Source organism: Poeciliopsis prolifica, unplaced genomic scaffold, assembly GCF_027474105.1.
Source record: "Poeciliopsis prolifica strain line A6 unplaced genomic scaffold, Auburn_PproV2 SCAFFOLD051, whole genome shotgun sequence".
Lineage (NCBI taxonomy): Eukaryota > Metazoa > Chordata > Actinopteri > Cyprinodontiformes > Poeciliidae > Poeciliopsis > Poeciliopsis prolifica.
In genome coordinates, this window is record NW_026562426.1 from 3,929,207 (window position 1) to 3,944,470 (window position 15,264).

General features: G+C 36.5%; 1 protein-coding gene across 1 annotated transcript; it reads right to left on the reverse strand.

The window, feature by feature from the left end:
- Positions 1 to 1,896: 1,896 nt before the first annotated feature.
- cd68 (CD68 molecule) lies at positions 1,897 to 10,877 on the reverse strand. The gene is made up of 6 exons (XM_055058447.1): positions 10,766 to 10,877; positions 9,172 to 9,644; positions 8,945 to 9,064; positions 5,958 to 6,027; positions 5,512 to 5,682; positions 1,897 to 4,084 (listed from the first exon to the last, which is right to left on the reverse strand). The coding sequence occupies exons 1-6, from the start codon at positions 10,812 to 10,814 to the stop codon at positions 3,945 to 3,947; spliced, it is 1,023 nt and encodes a 340-aa protein (XP_054914422.1). The 5' UTR covers positions 10,815 to 10,877; the 3' UTR covers positions 1,897 to 3,944.
- Positions 10,878 to 15,264: the final 4,387 nt, after the last annotated feature.

Sequence of the window (15,264 nt, forward strand, 5' to 3'; positions counted from 1 at the left end):
AATCTTCTGTCACTTTTCTATTTATATTTGAACAAAACATGTTTCTTCTTCTTCACTTAGTGAAGGAAGCAGAGGCAGAATAGCCAAGACGTTGTGTTACTTTAAAATAATGTTGCTGTCGGTAAAAGAGAAAAAAATGAAGCAGCAAAGCTATTTCTCCTAAATCTACTCCTGTAACTTTTGTAGAATATAGGTAATCCTGTCAAATTTACTGTCTCCAGAATTGGAATATAATAGTGGACGAATGAAAAAATTGTAATCTAGAAAAACAGGCCTTCTCAACAGTATGTGTATGATCCATATGCATTCAGTTCTGGCTGAGGGTTCTGCTGTAATCTGTGGTTCTGTTGACGTGTAAAGGAAGTCCAGCTTGATTTTATGGCGTCCTTCATCTTATTAGCATTGTTGGCCCTGCTGTCCCTGATCTTCTTATTGGTAACAGCCTGTAGATCTCCATAAGACAGCTGCATCTGTTCCTCCCTGTTCCCTAGACAACGTCTGCTAACACACACTTTCCTAAAATGTTAGCAAAGAAGGTATTTCAGTTCAGTTCAATATATCGAAACAAATATCATCTCAAGACACAAGACACAAATAGATCACGAATGGGAGACTTCTGTTTTAATGGATGGAGTTTGCTTTGAAAATTTTATCCTGTAGTTGCTTTTTACTTTTAATAAATCTTTTTATAGTCACAAATCCTTGCATCTGAGAGTTTTAGTTTGATAAGTGTCCTTCAGTTTATAACATGTTTTCTGGTTCATGACAGAGTCATTATTAAAGAGCATGCTCTGAGATTTCAACTCTCCTTCTAATTTTATAGGGCCAAAATCCTTAGAATAGCTTGTTTGGAATTAATTACCTTCTTATGATTGTAGAATATTTGGGGCTGGTCAACTGCAAGGCCTTTCAGCATAGCTGAATAACCAAAGCACACAGGGTTAAATTTGACAGCAAGGGAGGGCTTTGGGTCTAACAAGGCCATGGTAGCTGACTTGGCAATTTTGTACATTTGGTTATTTTTCCTTGAAAACTGATTAAACATCATTCTTTACATTTTTTATGATTTATATAAACATGTATGTATCTTTAAAGAGAGTTAAAATATTAACAAAAACCAAACAGTTTGGCTTGAAGAAGACTTCATTCGACATCTGCTACATCAGGAACTGAAAGTATTTTTTACGTCAGTCAGAGACACTTCTCCTTTCCAACCTCACCTTACTTTGAAAGGACAGCTTAGTCAGCAATGCTCTGCAGAACCAGCAGTCAATAATGTTTTGATTATTTTAACGTAAAAAATAACTCAGGAATACAATTATGGTCTGATCCTTAGATGCTAGAATTCTAGTTTTCATTTATGTTTCTGTTTTTTTATCATTTCTGGTTAATTTGCTTAGATTTGCCCTTTTAGTTTATCTCATATTTATCTCATTTATTCTCATTTTCCCTTGTATTCACGTCTTTTTCTGTTTATGGTTTATATTGGTTTCAGGCCTTTCTCCCTTCAGTTTTTGTTGCTTTATCTTTGTCCTTTTCCTCAACCTGACACTTGCTCCCCTCCTCAGCAGTGTCCTATCTCCTGATTCCCCCTGTTAGTTTTCAGACTCCTGCCTTCCCTTCTCATCGACTTTGGTTTCATTGTCACTTCCACTTCTCCCTCAATATTTAAGCTCCTCAGTTTGTCCCATTCCTCCCAGGGTCCATCAATCTTCACTTATTCTCCAAGCCAACCCATTATCCCATAAGTGTCTTGCCTTATTTCTTTAAACCATGCAAAAGAACAATCGCAAAATCTAATCAAGCAGAGTTTGATCCTATAAACTGACCAAACATTGATCCATTATTACACGCATCATTTTACATCTGAATGTCTCATAATAAACACAAACACTCTTTAGAAATATTTGTTTTTATTAGCAAAGGAAGCCAGCAACCGATATGCAGTTCATATGCAACAAACACACGATCAATCCAAACATGTCACTGTTTTGCTGACATTATACTACAAATCAAGTGGGGATCTGTACACATAACTGCATGACATTGCATTAACTTCAGGGCATTAACAGTGCAATATCAAGATGTTTACAAGAAGAACGTACATTTTCCCAAATCACAGCATGCAAGATTTCTATTTTATGTAACAATTCAAATATTCTCAGTGAAGTTGAATCAGCATGGCTTAGTTTAATAACAGATTTTAGAAGAGCCTCCAAGGGACTTTCTGCGTTCAACACATGACACTTTCTTGAATCCCACAAGAAAAATTCAGAAAGCATTTGATAATTCTAAATTTGATTAATTCTAAATGCTTTTTTAAAAAATTGTTTGATTGTTCCCTTTTTAAATGAATGAAAATTGGAATGGTCCCTTGGAAGAAATTCCCTTCAGAGCTTGTTGGTAAATTAGAATTGCACTTAGAATCTTCTTTATTTGATCCAACAACAGTAGAAAGGCAATGATACATCAGCTGACAGAGATAATATTCCTTATATTCTAACTTACGTCAGAATATTAGGAATTCATTTTCTGTTGTGATTAATAATTTGGAGCAAAACACGATGTGTCTATATGAAAAACTTTCATCAGAGCAAAATGTCACTGTTTCTAAAGCCAAAAACAAATTGAACTAAAAACTAGACCAAATATGCATTAAATGGCATTCTGGGGTAAACACACAACCAAATAAAAATCACATACAAATTAAACACTTATTCTAGATACAAAAAATGGATGTGAAGTTTATAAAATGACATGTCTGACTGTATGAAAGCGTTTGATTGGATTCAGACTGGCTCAGGCTTCAACAGTCCAACACTTCCTGCCCTGCTTTGACCCAGAAGTGGAGGGGGCAGCAGCCCCAGAGGTGAGCAGGAAAGCATTTCTTAGATAATCAAGGCAAATTCCCAGCACATTCATTTGTGACTGACAAAGAAAATATGTTGAAAACTGTTAGAAGATTGTGCAGCAAGCACTGGAACCAGAACCAGAAGTTAGAAAGCTTGGAATCACAGCTTTCATGTGAACATCTTAATTTCTTACTACTTGTAAAATCGTGAGTGTAGTCTCATTCACTAACTTCAAGCCATCCTAAAAAATATTTTATTTCCAATTACAAGTTACAATTTTAAAACAAAGATAAGGTTATACATCAGGTAATGCTCTTTAAGATTAGACACAACATTTAAATGAAAGGACAGTACAATGTGCAGTCCATGGAAGACAAGTAAATAGCAATCAGTGCAATCAACGTCAAAATAATCCCTTTCAATTTTCCCCTTTATGTCAGTGATTATTTCACAAGTGGAAATCAACTCACTTATGTTCTGAATGCCCAATGATTACAAACAGGAAGTTACCTTTAAAAAAATCTACAGATTTAAGGAGACAGTTAATCAGGAATATGCTCATTAAATCTGGTTGCAAATTTTGGCTTAAAGTCTAATAAGTTCCACTGAACATTAAAGGTATAATGCAAAGGACAGTGAAAAAAGAGTGTTAATGTTACATTTAATGAATCCCTTATTGATCTGTTTTTCGGCAAAACAAGAATGATCATTGGAGTTTTTAACTTTGACTTTTCAATCAGTTTTCATGACAGTGTCAGTTTAAAGAGAATTTAGTGTTGTACATTTTCAATTTGATGAAATTTGGGCTCAAACTTCCGTAACTTTATGAGGTTGTATGTAAAAACTTACTAAAGTTATCTGTATGGATTCATTGAAGAGTGTACAATTAACTGCATGAGTTATTTTTGACCTGTGTGTTTAAGGTTGTATTGTATATCTCTGGTTCAAATGTTATCAATAGTAACACATCAGAAAAGCAGCAACAAATAGGCTTAGTAAAATGTGATGGGAGGTGGCTCAGCGGAATTGCCCCTTTACCCACAATCCCTTATTCAGAAGGTCACTTGTTTTAGACCTACGGCCGCTCCATCCTCAGAGTGACTGGTAGCCAGCTGTCCTCTTTCTGCGGCCCAGCAGGTAGACAATCAGCACAATGACAATGAGCACCAGCAGAGTCACTCCCACTGCAATGGCAACGCGGTAGTCAGGCTGGTCCGCTGGGCAGGGGTCAGCTGGGCGACACACAAAAAGCACAAAAACTCAGTGATTTTATATAAGTGCATTAACATTAACATCAAAAACCCAATGTAATCTGATTGTCCCATTTAAACAATGGTTCAATGTGTGGGTGAATATTAACATGTAAGATCCTTCTAAACTTAACATGCAGTCAGAAGATTTTTTTGGCAACCCAGTTGCTAATAAAAACAAGCTCTGTGGAGAGGCTAAGAGCAGTTACCATCAACACTCAGCCAACCTGTTCACCTCCTCACCTGTGGTGGCATTAAGCCAAGAGCCACTGAAGGAAGTGACATGAAAACCTCTGAAGAAGATCCTGAACACAACTTCATTCTTCACACCAAAAATGGAGTGGTGTCAGATTTTTGAGTTTGTAGAATTTCTCTTTTCTCTTTAACAAAAGACCACAAGCTACTTCTCAAGCTAGTACAAGGCTTACATGGCTGTTTGGTTGTTTTTACCCAGAATCCTCTTTGGTATAGTTTGCTTCCTGTTTGGGGCGGTTTCTGGTCCACTTGGCATCCAACTATTAATTTGATATTTCTATGTGGACCAGAGTTTACATTTCTGAGTCTGATCACGCATTTCCACCGACCCAAATAAACTGGACTTTCTAGGCAAACAATCTGTATTCTAATTAAACTGAACTAAACAGCTCCGGTGCAACTAATGCTTTATGTTGCATCTGAGTTTAGATGCAACATAAAGCATCTAAACTCAAAATGTTGATTCATACTAATCATGTTTTCTACTGCTCTGACAGTTCCAGTAGATGTACACTGACATAAAGGTGTGTGGATATTGGACAATTGTTTACAACAATGGCCTGTAAAAAACAAAAAAGACCAGAGTAACCATGAGAGGAAACGTATTGGAGAGAAATATCCCTATAATATTGTTCATATAATCTGCTGTGGCTTTTGAGGGCTGAAGCTGTTTTGGCAGAAAGCAGTTTTGATCTTGATCTGCTGCCATGTGACTTCATCCAAAATAAAGAAAATCACAAAGTTTCTTTCCACAGGTAAGACACTGACTGCTCCAAATGTTCAATAAAATCCCTTTTAAAAAGAGAAGAATCTATTTAAAACTTGTGCTCTTTCAGTCCCTGCTGGCACACATTGAGTTAAGTTCAACTCATGCAAACGACAAGTAGAAGGCTTAAAGACTGACTTGTTAAACTTGCTTTTCCTGAACTGCAGCATTTTGACCAAAGTGTTGTATATCATGAGACCGTCAGAGAAGAAGCAAAGCCCACTTGGTACTGGCCTGGCTTCACTTTTACATACTTTGAAATATTATTTAACACAATGAAGGGTTTCCAGACATCAGAGGTTAAACTGTTTACAATTAGCATTATTTATTCTAATAGAAGGAAGTGAATCACATAAATCTCATTGCTTGGATTTTTGTTGACACTTACGACGGCCAAACTCATTCTTAGTGACATTGAAGGCTTGCAGTCTGTCGCTAGAGACTTCTAGGCTCAATCCGTTTCCCATGAAGACAGATTCATCCTTGCAGGAGTAGGAGTGTCCGATCTTTGCAGCAAATAGATGCACTGAGTCGTTCTTGGCACTATATTTCTGAGTTCCTGAAACATCATGACAAGGAAATTCTCAGGCGCTGATCAGAGATAACATAACATTTTAAAGCAAACTTGTTGGACTACAATGGACTGAAAAAAGGTCGAGAGTCACTGGCATCACATGCTTCTTAGACAAATAACAGAAAGTCTAAATTAAGCCACAAAGACAAACACAAACCAGAAAGAAAGCTGAATATTGTTTTTAAATCCTGTTGAGAACACAGTGAACAAATACAAAAAGCCCAAAGTCTAATCAGCATGACAGAGTGTCTTCAACTCACCTGACTTTGTCAAGGGGTAGGACAGACTGAAAGACACAGCATTAAGATAGGCGATGTTTTTAGCAACACTCTGGGGAAACAAAAGAGAATTACACAGCTCATTATTCATTTGGACTGATAGCAAAAGATTTCACCGAAATTTTGTTTGTATGTTCAGGAACGCCACAAATCCGAATGTTACCCATGTGCATCATTGTTTACTGACTCTGGGCCTGGCAGTAAAGCTTACATCAGAAAATAGAGCAAAGAACTGATTCTGGATGTTGCTGGATCTGAATCCCATCATATCTCAACAACTGTCTAAACTTTAGGTTTGACAGTTGTTGAGATATGGTGGGATTCAGATCTTTAGGTTTGACAGTTCAGACAAAATAAAAAGAATTCCCAACAACTTGATCAACCAAACAGAATACTTTGTTTTTAAAAAAGTTCTCAGTGATAGCAGCAGACAGAAGGATGGTGCTTCTTCCAGGTCCTGAACCAGGAACTTTTTCTTGTTTTTTTTTGTATTCACAAAATCCAGAGGCTAACTGAAGATGCTATTTAAAGACAAACAAACATTTTTGAAATTAAAATAAAATCTGATCTACTGTCCAGGATTGCAACTTTACATAATTTTTCAAAAATGTATGCAGAATTTTATATTTGCTCTCTCTCTCATACAGAGATAAAAAGTAAAAATATTAGAAGCTGGGATTTTAAGCTCTTGTGTTTTACCCAGCGCCCCAGGATAAAGATAGGTTCTGGTGAAGTTGCTCAGGTTCTGGAACTGACTAGAACTCAATCTTCCCTTTCCACAGCTCTGCAGAGTGACATGCCCGTTGTCCGGGTAACTGTGGTTCACGTTTTACCCACAGAGCGAGGTTTGTCATCACACCATTCTGTCTGTGTGTTTAGACTGGGGGTCAGAGAGCATTACAACAAGAGCAGCCATTTTTGCTTTGGGTACAGCAAAGCAAAATATGACTAGACCTACAAAGGCAACACAACCCTTCAAAACTAACAGCTTATTTTTAACATTTTAACTACATGACATTTGCTTAGATATTTAAATAAAATAATGATGGTTATATTTTTATTATAAGGTTTTAAAATCAAGAAAATCACAAAGATTTTACATAAATAAATAAATCTTTTTTTCTTTTTTTTTTACTGATTGTTCACATTTAATAGAAAATTTCATGAAAAGTAATTAAGACACACATTGTGGGTGTAGTGCTGCGGGTTGCACACCCCCAATTTAGGCCAATATTCTGTTTTGCTCGCATTGGCTGCAACAGCTTGGTTTTGTTTCTGTTGCAAGCTCCTGTATAAAAACCAGACAGTATTCATGGGTTGAAAGTCAATAATTGAGATTAATAAAATTAATATCCATTACCAAATAAATATAAACAGTCTTGAGATCATTTTAGCGACTGAAGCCAAACTTTTACTGGCATTGCTTAGTAGGAGGCTGAAATGAGCAGTATAGCTGTACTAAATGGCTATTTCGCTGCCTTAAATGATTCTTACTGAAATATTGATTTGCTCTAGTTCATTATATCTTTAGTCAAAGCTTGATTAAATCTTGATCAAAGGCAGAATCTTCCAAAACCATGTTCATTCTGTCAAACCCTTATTCTAGTCTGTTCATATGAAACCTTTATATGTATAAATTTGCTTCATGCTTTAGGGATTATTAGACAACAATTTGAACAGGAAATGTTCACATTGGTAGAAAAGGATGACCAATAGTCTCCAGGAGCTATCTAAAAACAATTCTCCATTTTCCTAAAAAAGAAAGGAAAAACTTTATCTAATCTGTGTTGACAGATCAGGTAGCCACAGCTGTGGCAACTATCCTAGCTTGCCACTATCAGTGTGTGTGAATGTATTGAATGTATTGGGAAGCAGTCAGGGGGTTCTCTGGACTTGACAAAGCGCTAAACAAGTACAACCCATTTACCATTACACATCTCTCTCATATTAATCCTCAGTTTTCCCTAACAGTATTCTCACCAAACAATCTTTTATCTGTAGAACCATGAGTTTCAAGAACACTATATCAGGTCAACTAAAGTCATAAAATGAACCTGTAGCCCTTTTGATGTTAGCTTATGATAAAGTCAACTGCTCCACAGATAGTTCCTGTTTGTAGAAGTCAAGTTGACTTCCTCATAAACTGACCTGTTACCTCTGAAATTTTTTCTTTCATGAGTTTGCGATTTCATTTGCTTGACTAAATTTTATTTTACTGAATTGATATTTATTTGACTCCAGTTTGTTTCAACCAAACTCCAGCACTAAAGCAGTCAGAAACTTGTTTTTCTTCTCAAGCACAGTGGGTTCGCCCAGTAGTATTATCCCTATTGTTGCTTTTTGCTTGTTTGGAACCCAACCAAGCTTCTCACAACAGAAAATGGAGGAAAAATGAAAGCCTTACATTTAGATCATAATCCTTTATCTGGGAAACACAAATAGCACGAACAATTTAGCCTTTTTTCATTGGATGGAACAAAATCAGTGTAACCTTTTTAAAGCAATTAATTTCCCAATGACACATGAGCAAATGCCTATCAACCTTTATTCAGACTGGATCATTTAAACCACTGAGTGAATCCCAGAGATTCTGTTGTCTCTAAATTGAGTTTCTATGAAACAATCTGTTAAAAAGTTGGTTTGTCATCATCAGTTATTTAAATAGATAAACTTTTGTAGTCAAGCTACAATATACACCTGCATAGTGGGGAAGGTCGGTTCTCTCAGAAACAGACTGGTTTCAGAACCAAATCCAACCTTTTTATCACATGATAAAAAAAATTTAAATATGAAAAGTACACTCATTACTCCTACAGTCCTACAGTTCACAAACATTTCCATTTTACCCTAACAGTCCTAATATGATCCTAAAGCTGGAAGTGGAGCCTAAAGATCAAAAGAAAAGGGATGTCTTAACAGAGTCTAATGACTTAATGAGACATAGAAAGGAAAGTGTGAACATTAAGTACCTTATTGAAGAGGAAGGTGATGAAGCCCTCTTGAAAGGAAAGGGTCAGGTTGGCTTTGGTTTCCTTGCATTCACCAGATGTATTAGTTTTCTTTGGTTGGATAATGAAGGTTCCATTGACCTGAGAAAGATGAAAATGGTACAAAATTTCCTTTTTTGATTTTGAAGACTGAAATTAATTAAGAAGACTTTAAGCAATCTTTGTTAGTAATGATTGATGAAACAAACCTTCTGTGTTGAAAGTTTGATCTTTAGTGCCATCTGAGCCTTTAGGCAAACCACTCCTTTGTCTGTCTTCAAACTGTAGTTTCCTACAGTCAGATTGGTAGCTGGAGTAGGTTGAGGTGGTGCTGTCGGGGTGGTTTTAGGAGTTGTGGTGTTATGGGTCGTGGGTTTTGGAGTTGTGGTTTTATGGGTTGTAGGTTTTGGAGTCGTGGTGTTATGGGTTGTGGGTTTTGGAGTCGTGGTTTTATGGGTTGTGGGTTTTGGAGTCGTGGTGTTATGGGTTGTGGGTTTTGGAGTTGTGGTTTTATGGGTTGTGGGTTTTGGAGTCGTGGTGTTATGGGTTGTGGGTTTTGGAGTCGTGGTGTTATGGGTTGTGGGTTTTGGAGTCGTGGTCTTATTGGTTGTATCAAATGCCTCTGCAGAACTCATGGTGGAAGGTAGTTTGGATCCATTTGTGTCATTGGCCAATGACAGTGCTTTAAGAAAAAAGACATAAGAAAATTTATCTCACATTAAAGCTTAACTTGCTGAAGCATAAATTCTGAAGTGACAAACATTTAGCTAATGTAGAAATTATTTTGACCATAAATTGCCTATGCACACCTTAGGATGGCCTAGGGTGCCATCATAGGGTGCCATGATGATGATGCCATCTTTGGAGTTGTTGTGGGTTTTGGAGTCGTGGGGTTATAGGTTGTGGTTTAAGTTGTGGTTTGAGCCCATAAATATCTGTTATATTCAGTTAAATAACTTTATCATACAGGTTTTCTTTTCCATTTTCACAAAGTATCTGCCTGATGTCTGATGTTGATAGCCGACAGTGAAGGGACACATCATTTATTTTAGACTGTAGGATTAAAAAGTTTTAATCTAACAAGATGAAAAGAATAAACAATGTGCTTTGGTTTTGTTTATATCAGCAACAGAATTTCCTGTATTTATTCAAGATAATGAATGTATTAACTATGTGACAAGTAGATTTATGACAATGTTTTTTAAAGCATATGATCGGTCTATCTATGGTAGCTGAAGTGCTCAAGTTCATGTTGCCACTTTCCTGTGAGGCAGACACAAACTCTAAGCATAGCAGAAAAGTAAATAGAAACTAGCTCTGAATAACACACCAAGATGAAAAATGTTAATTTCTTTCTAGAAGATCACTTCACTTATGTTTCATGAGCCTGAACTATGTGGATTATTTTACATTTAACATGGAATTGCCACGCTGTTCTTTATTTCATTCCTACAACTTCAGCAAAATGAAAACATTTATGCAGAAACAAACATCATTCATCACCCAGCAGTCATGTGACTCAGAGCTGTGACTCTAACCGAAAGACTGCAGAGCTCAGAGTTTTAAACAATCCAGGAAGTCACAGTGTGGTCTGCTATCATCCCAGACAAAAGTTCTAATAGCAAACACATCAAACTCTGCCATACAGCGGTGCTCTATAGAATCACACAGTATGTCACATATTCAATACAGTAGCAGAATATTCTGGTTTCACTTTTATACCACTCCACCAACTTTCTACTAACTCTTCAAATTTGTTTTTGATAGTTTTACTCTTTTCTGGCCCCAGAAGTTTCTCCTTACCTGTGAGAGCACAGCAGGCAACAAGGATCAACACAGAAACTTTCTGCATGGTGACAGGTCTTGACTGACAGCCTTGTTCACTGTTCTTCACACCAGCCTGATATGCAAGAAGTGTGACGCACGTCTTTCCATAAATAAATGCCTGAGTCAAGGCAGTGCAACAGCACAGGAAGCACAAACAGCATGCTCCAAAATAAAAGCAACACCTGTTAATGTGAGCTGTTTAATAGCTTTGTTGCCTATTGGAATAAAACTTCTCAAAATTAAGGTTGGAAGTGCAAAGCAGGTGGAGTTAAAATATTCACTGGTCACCTTTTAGTAGATTTTTGTTAGTTTCAAGTTACGTCAGTGACTTTTGTGTGTTTTTCAGTCACACACTCACATTCTCTTCCAAATACTGGTCTCAACTTTACTTCCTAAGTGTTTTGCTGTAGTTATAGTTTGCTCTTTGTCACTGTACCTTCATTACGCTGCAAATGATGGAAACTCAAATCAAATTCCTTGTTTGTATTCGCAATGCAGCTGATTCTCAGTCTGATTTTCAAAGGGGTACCAACAATTTTGTCCACATGTGTAAAAACTGACAAATTTTATACTTATTTTAAAACAATACACTTACCTTAAATCTGTAAAGCTCGTTATAGTCAAATTTAATTGATGAACGCATACAAAGCATTCTGAGCCACTCCACCAATTATCCCATCTTTCAACAATGCAGCAACTGAACAGTGGATTAGAATACCTAACTTAGCCATACTAAACAGAGCCTATCAGTATTTCAAATGTAGAATGGTGTCTTTAGCTCCTGTCAGTTAGAAAGAGATCAATTCCATTTTAGTTACAATGCAGTCCAGTGAGTGTAAGTAAACTATGAAAGGTCTTTTGGTAAAGAGCAGTCTGAGTCTTAACTTTGTTCCCCCTCCCTCATTCTGAGCAGGTTTGGGGCAACAAAACATGACATGAAGTTCCTGACTGTAAATAATAGAGATTGAGGAAAGAGAGCATGGCAGAGACTGCTGGTGAAACCATGAGCCTGACACTCTCCAAGTTTCTTCTTTCAATCCATTTGATGGCAAATAAAATAGACTAGATCCTCTTGATTAGGTTCGGCTATTTTACTTCAGACTAGAAAAGATACAGATGTAAATTATCCCCCAAAAAACAATAAAGAGGAAGAGAATCATATGAATCAGCTAAAAACTGCATAGCTCCACTTCAACTGCCCAACTCACTCCATTATCACCAAACGTCAATGTCCAGCTAATAAACAATGAAATATGCAAATTTACTAGAAGGTGCTAGAATGATTTCTAATATTGCAAATTTTTATGCATGAGTTTTTTAAAACTTGTAAAATATCATCTTGCACACATTTTAACCAGGTAAAATGCTCTTCAAGATTAAATCTCTATAAGAAATACAAACTTAAATTATTCTTCAGGTTTTAAGAAACTGAAGTTAGGGTCCTGTGCCCTCATTAAAATTTAAAGTGTTATACCAAACTACAGAACTTTCCTTTTGTTTCTCTCATTGTAGACACTCAGCAATGAGCTGAGTTTACAGCTGTTGTTTTGCAGACGAATAAAAAAACGCAAAAATATCATTAAAATCCATGAAGTTCTGGGTTATTTTAGAATGTAAGACATTTTTTATTACCTCTATCAAGTTTCTCTTATAAAGATATCTAAAAAAAGAGTAAAAATTTGCATATTACTGTGATGTAATATTGTAATTTTAAATGTTATGTTTTTATTAGCTCTAAGGGGTAATTTATGTTTCACCAAGGACTAAAGTCATTAAATAAATGTTGGAAGTGCAAAGCAGGTGTCAATAATATTTTCATTTATCGAACGGGTCTGTACATATTACATCAAGGTGTTATATGGCAGAAGTGTATTATATTGAGGGGCTTTTATCTTGACAGTGCAGAAAAGGAAGTACCTTACCTCATTCTGAAGTTTGAGAAACATCCAAAGCTCTTCAACCGACAGCTATATTGAAGAATCGAAACCAGAGTGAGAGCAGAAAAAGCAGGAGGAGAAGCTTATAATGAAATGAAAGTGGACTGAATAATCCAGAAGGTTCCTCTGGTCTCCTCACATGGTTTCCCTGTTGTGCTAATCAAAAATATCAAGCAGCAACACACACTTTCACCTTGAGGAAGGGTGTGTTAGTGTTAAAACTCTGCTCCTTTATGGTCGAAGTCTTAAGTTAAGAGTCAGCCACGCTAATGATGAATTTTTGTTGCGTCAGAACTAGAGTGTGATCAATTTTGAAGAATGAGAGGTTAAAAGTCAAATCTTGAGGTCAGAAGTCAGTTTATGCTGCTAAGTATTATTTATGGACGCTGTTTTTCAAATTATTACCTTATGGGTGGTTGAAGGCAGTTATTATAGCTAATTAACAGTCAAGAATATCTTGTGTTCAGAAGGATAAATGAACACTATCATGAGACCAAAGGAAAAAAAATGACCATCCAGGAAACTTGCTATGGTATATTCTCAGGCATCAAATACAAATTAATCCTGTACATTAGAAAATAAATAGAATACTTCAGATCCAAATCATGGGCATAAATAATTTTGTGCTTATGTGTAAGACTGTGAGACATAATCCAAGCTATGACTATCACTATCCATTTATTAACCTAAATCACAAAATATTTGTTATGGTGGAATATTTATTGAAGTAATGCAGCTCATCCGTAACTCAAGTAGTAAAGTTTGACTCGTACAATGCTGATGATGGCTGTGGTTGCTTACAGGGAGGATTCTGCATGAGATTGTGGTACCAATCCTGCAGGTTGTCAGTGTGGCAGCAAGTTATTTAAAGAAATGTAGCTAGTACTGGGCAGCAGCTGCAGTTCTCTCAGCAGTGTCTCTGTAACAGTTGAACCGTTTAACAAATGTAGTTCCAGTAACAGTAGCAGTAGTGTTAGTATTATCTGTATCAACCCTAAAAGGCTACATGTCGCATTTTCTGTAATTAGGGTTTTACTCAGCTGACAAAACCTGAAGGATATTTTCTGACATCATGTGACACAAAAAGAGGAAGTAGGGTTTCTACACCACACATTGTGACAGAGTTTAACGTTTGCCCTGCTGTCGCTGTCAAACCTGTTCTCAGCTCAGTCTTATGACTGGCTGAACATCCTGTCTGTCAGATGTTCAATCTCTAACACAAGCGCTAACAAGTCAGGCTTTTGTCTCCATGGATTTAATTTGTTTATTTGGTATTTTCAGAAGCAGATGTAAAATCTGACCTCACAGAAACCTCTCTGGAGATTTCAGATTTGAGCAATAGAAATATAAAATAAATGTCAAAAGTACATTTATGGCCTTAGTAAGCCATGTGAGTTTTTACATAGTTATAAAGTAGAGAAATTAGGATCAATTTAGATTAGTGGAACTAAAATAATGTTAAGCTTTAAGAACTCTAAAGGTCAAACACATTTTTCTTTTCTTTTCTTGTGTGCGTTTGTTAATCTTCATCTTAAAAACTTAGGACATGTCTTTTCTACTTCTCCCCTCACTACATTTCAGTGGGAAATATTGAACACTTTACAAAACTGTAACACTTCAACTTAAGAATGTGATTTACTATGGAAAAGTCTGGAGCCTTATTCTCATGTAACTTGTAATGTTACATGTAATGTCTTTGCTGGCCTGGAAATGCCTTGGGATTCCCCTGTAGGAGCTGAAACAAATGACTGGGGAGAGGGAAGTCTGGTCCTCCTTACTTAGGTTGCTACTTCACAACCCGACTCCAGATATGAGATGAAATTAGATGAGATTAGAGGTTTTTGAGGTAATGAGTTTGCATAATTTTCTTAAGTAAGGTCAACTAATTAAATTCTACTGTGTACGTCATGGGCAAACATTAGCAATTCAGTAAAATTTTAAACCTCACCACAGTCCAACCTCCAGAAAGCAATCGTTTCTCAACAGCCGAAAGCCCAGATTCTCTGGACAAAGCAAAATGTAGCACAAGCTGGTTTTTAACAGGCTACATTACTACTGACAAGTTTTGAAAATGTAAGAGAATGATTTAAGTTCCTGGACTCTGAGCAAAGAAGAGGTACAGAAAAGATTGAGTGTTAGGGTTGATTTGAGATAGAAGACTTACAATGATGTGGTGAGAAGAAATTGGGTCTGACAAAAATCAAAGGAAGGAGATATTTTGGACATGCACAGAGGAGAGATGGTGGATTAACTAGAGGGATTAAGTGGAGACTGGAGCAGAAAAAGAGCAAAATCACAATCCATTAAGGAAACAAAAAGAGTTTGTTGAGTTATGGAGAAGTGTGAGATGGAGGCAGATGAACAGCAATGGAGCCCCCTAAAGGAAGCCACAGGAAGAACGATGATTGAGCAAACAAAATGAGAGGTTACATGCAACTGGGATTCATTTTACACTTTATACTCTCCCTTTCTCAGTGTAGGTTTGATTCTCACAATTATATCATTATATTAATTCTACTTATAGAAGATTATACTATA

Bases quoted from the DNA above. Each gene is read 5' to 3' on its own strand.
- cd68 (XM_055058447.1), bottom strand. From the start codon at position 10,814: ATGCAGAAAGTTTCTGTGTTGATCCTTGTTGCCTGCTGTGCTCTCACA. The intron at 9,065-9,171 runs GTTTGTTTCATC...CATCTTTCTCAG, and splicing joins TCAAACTTTCAACACAGAAG to GTCAATGGAACCTTCATTAT. The intron at 6,028-8,944 runs GTACTTAATGTT...TTGTTTCCCCAG, and splicing joins TCACCTTCCTCTTCAATAAG to AGTGTTGCTAAAAACATCGC.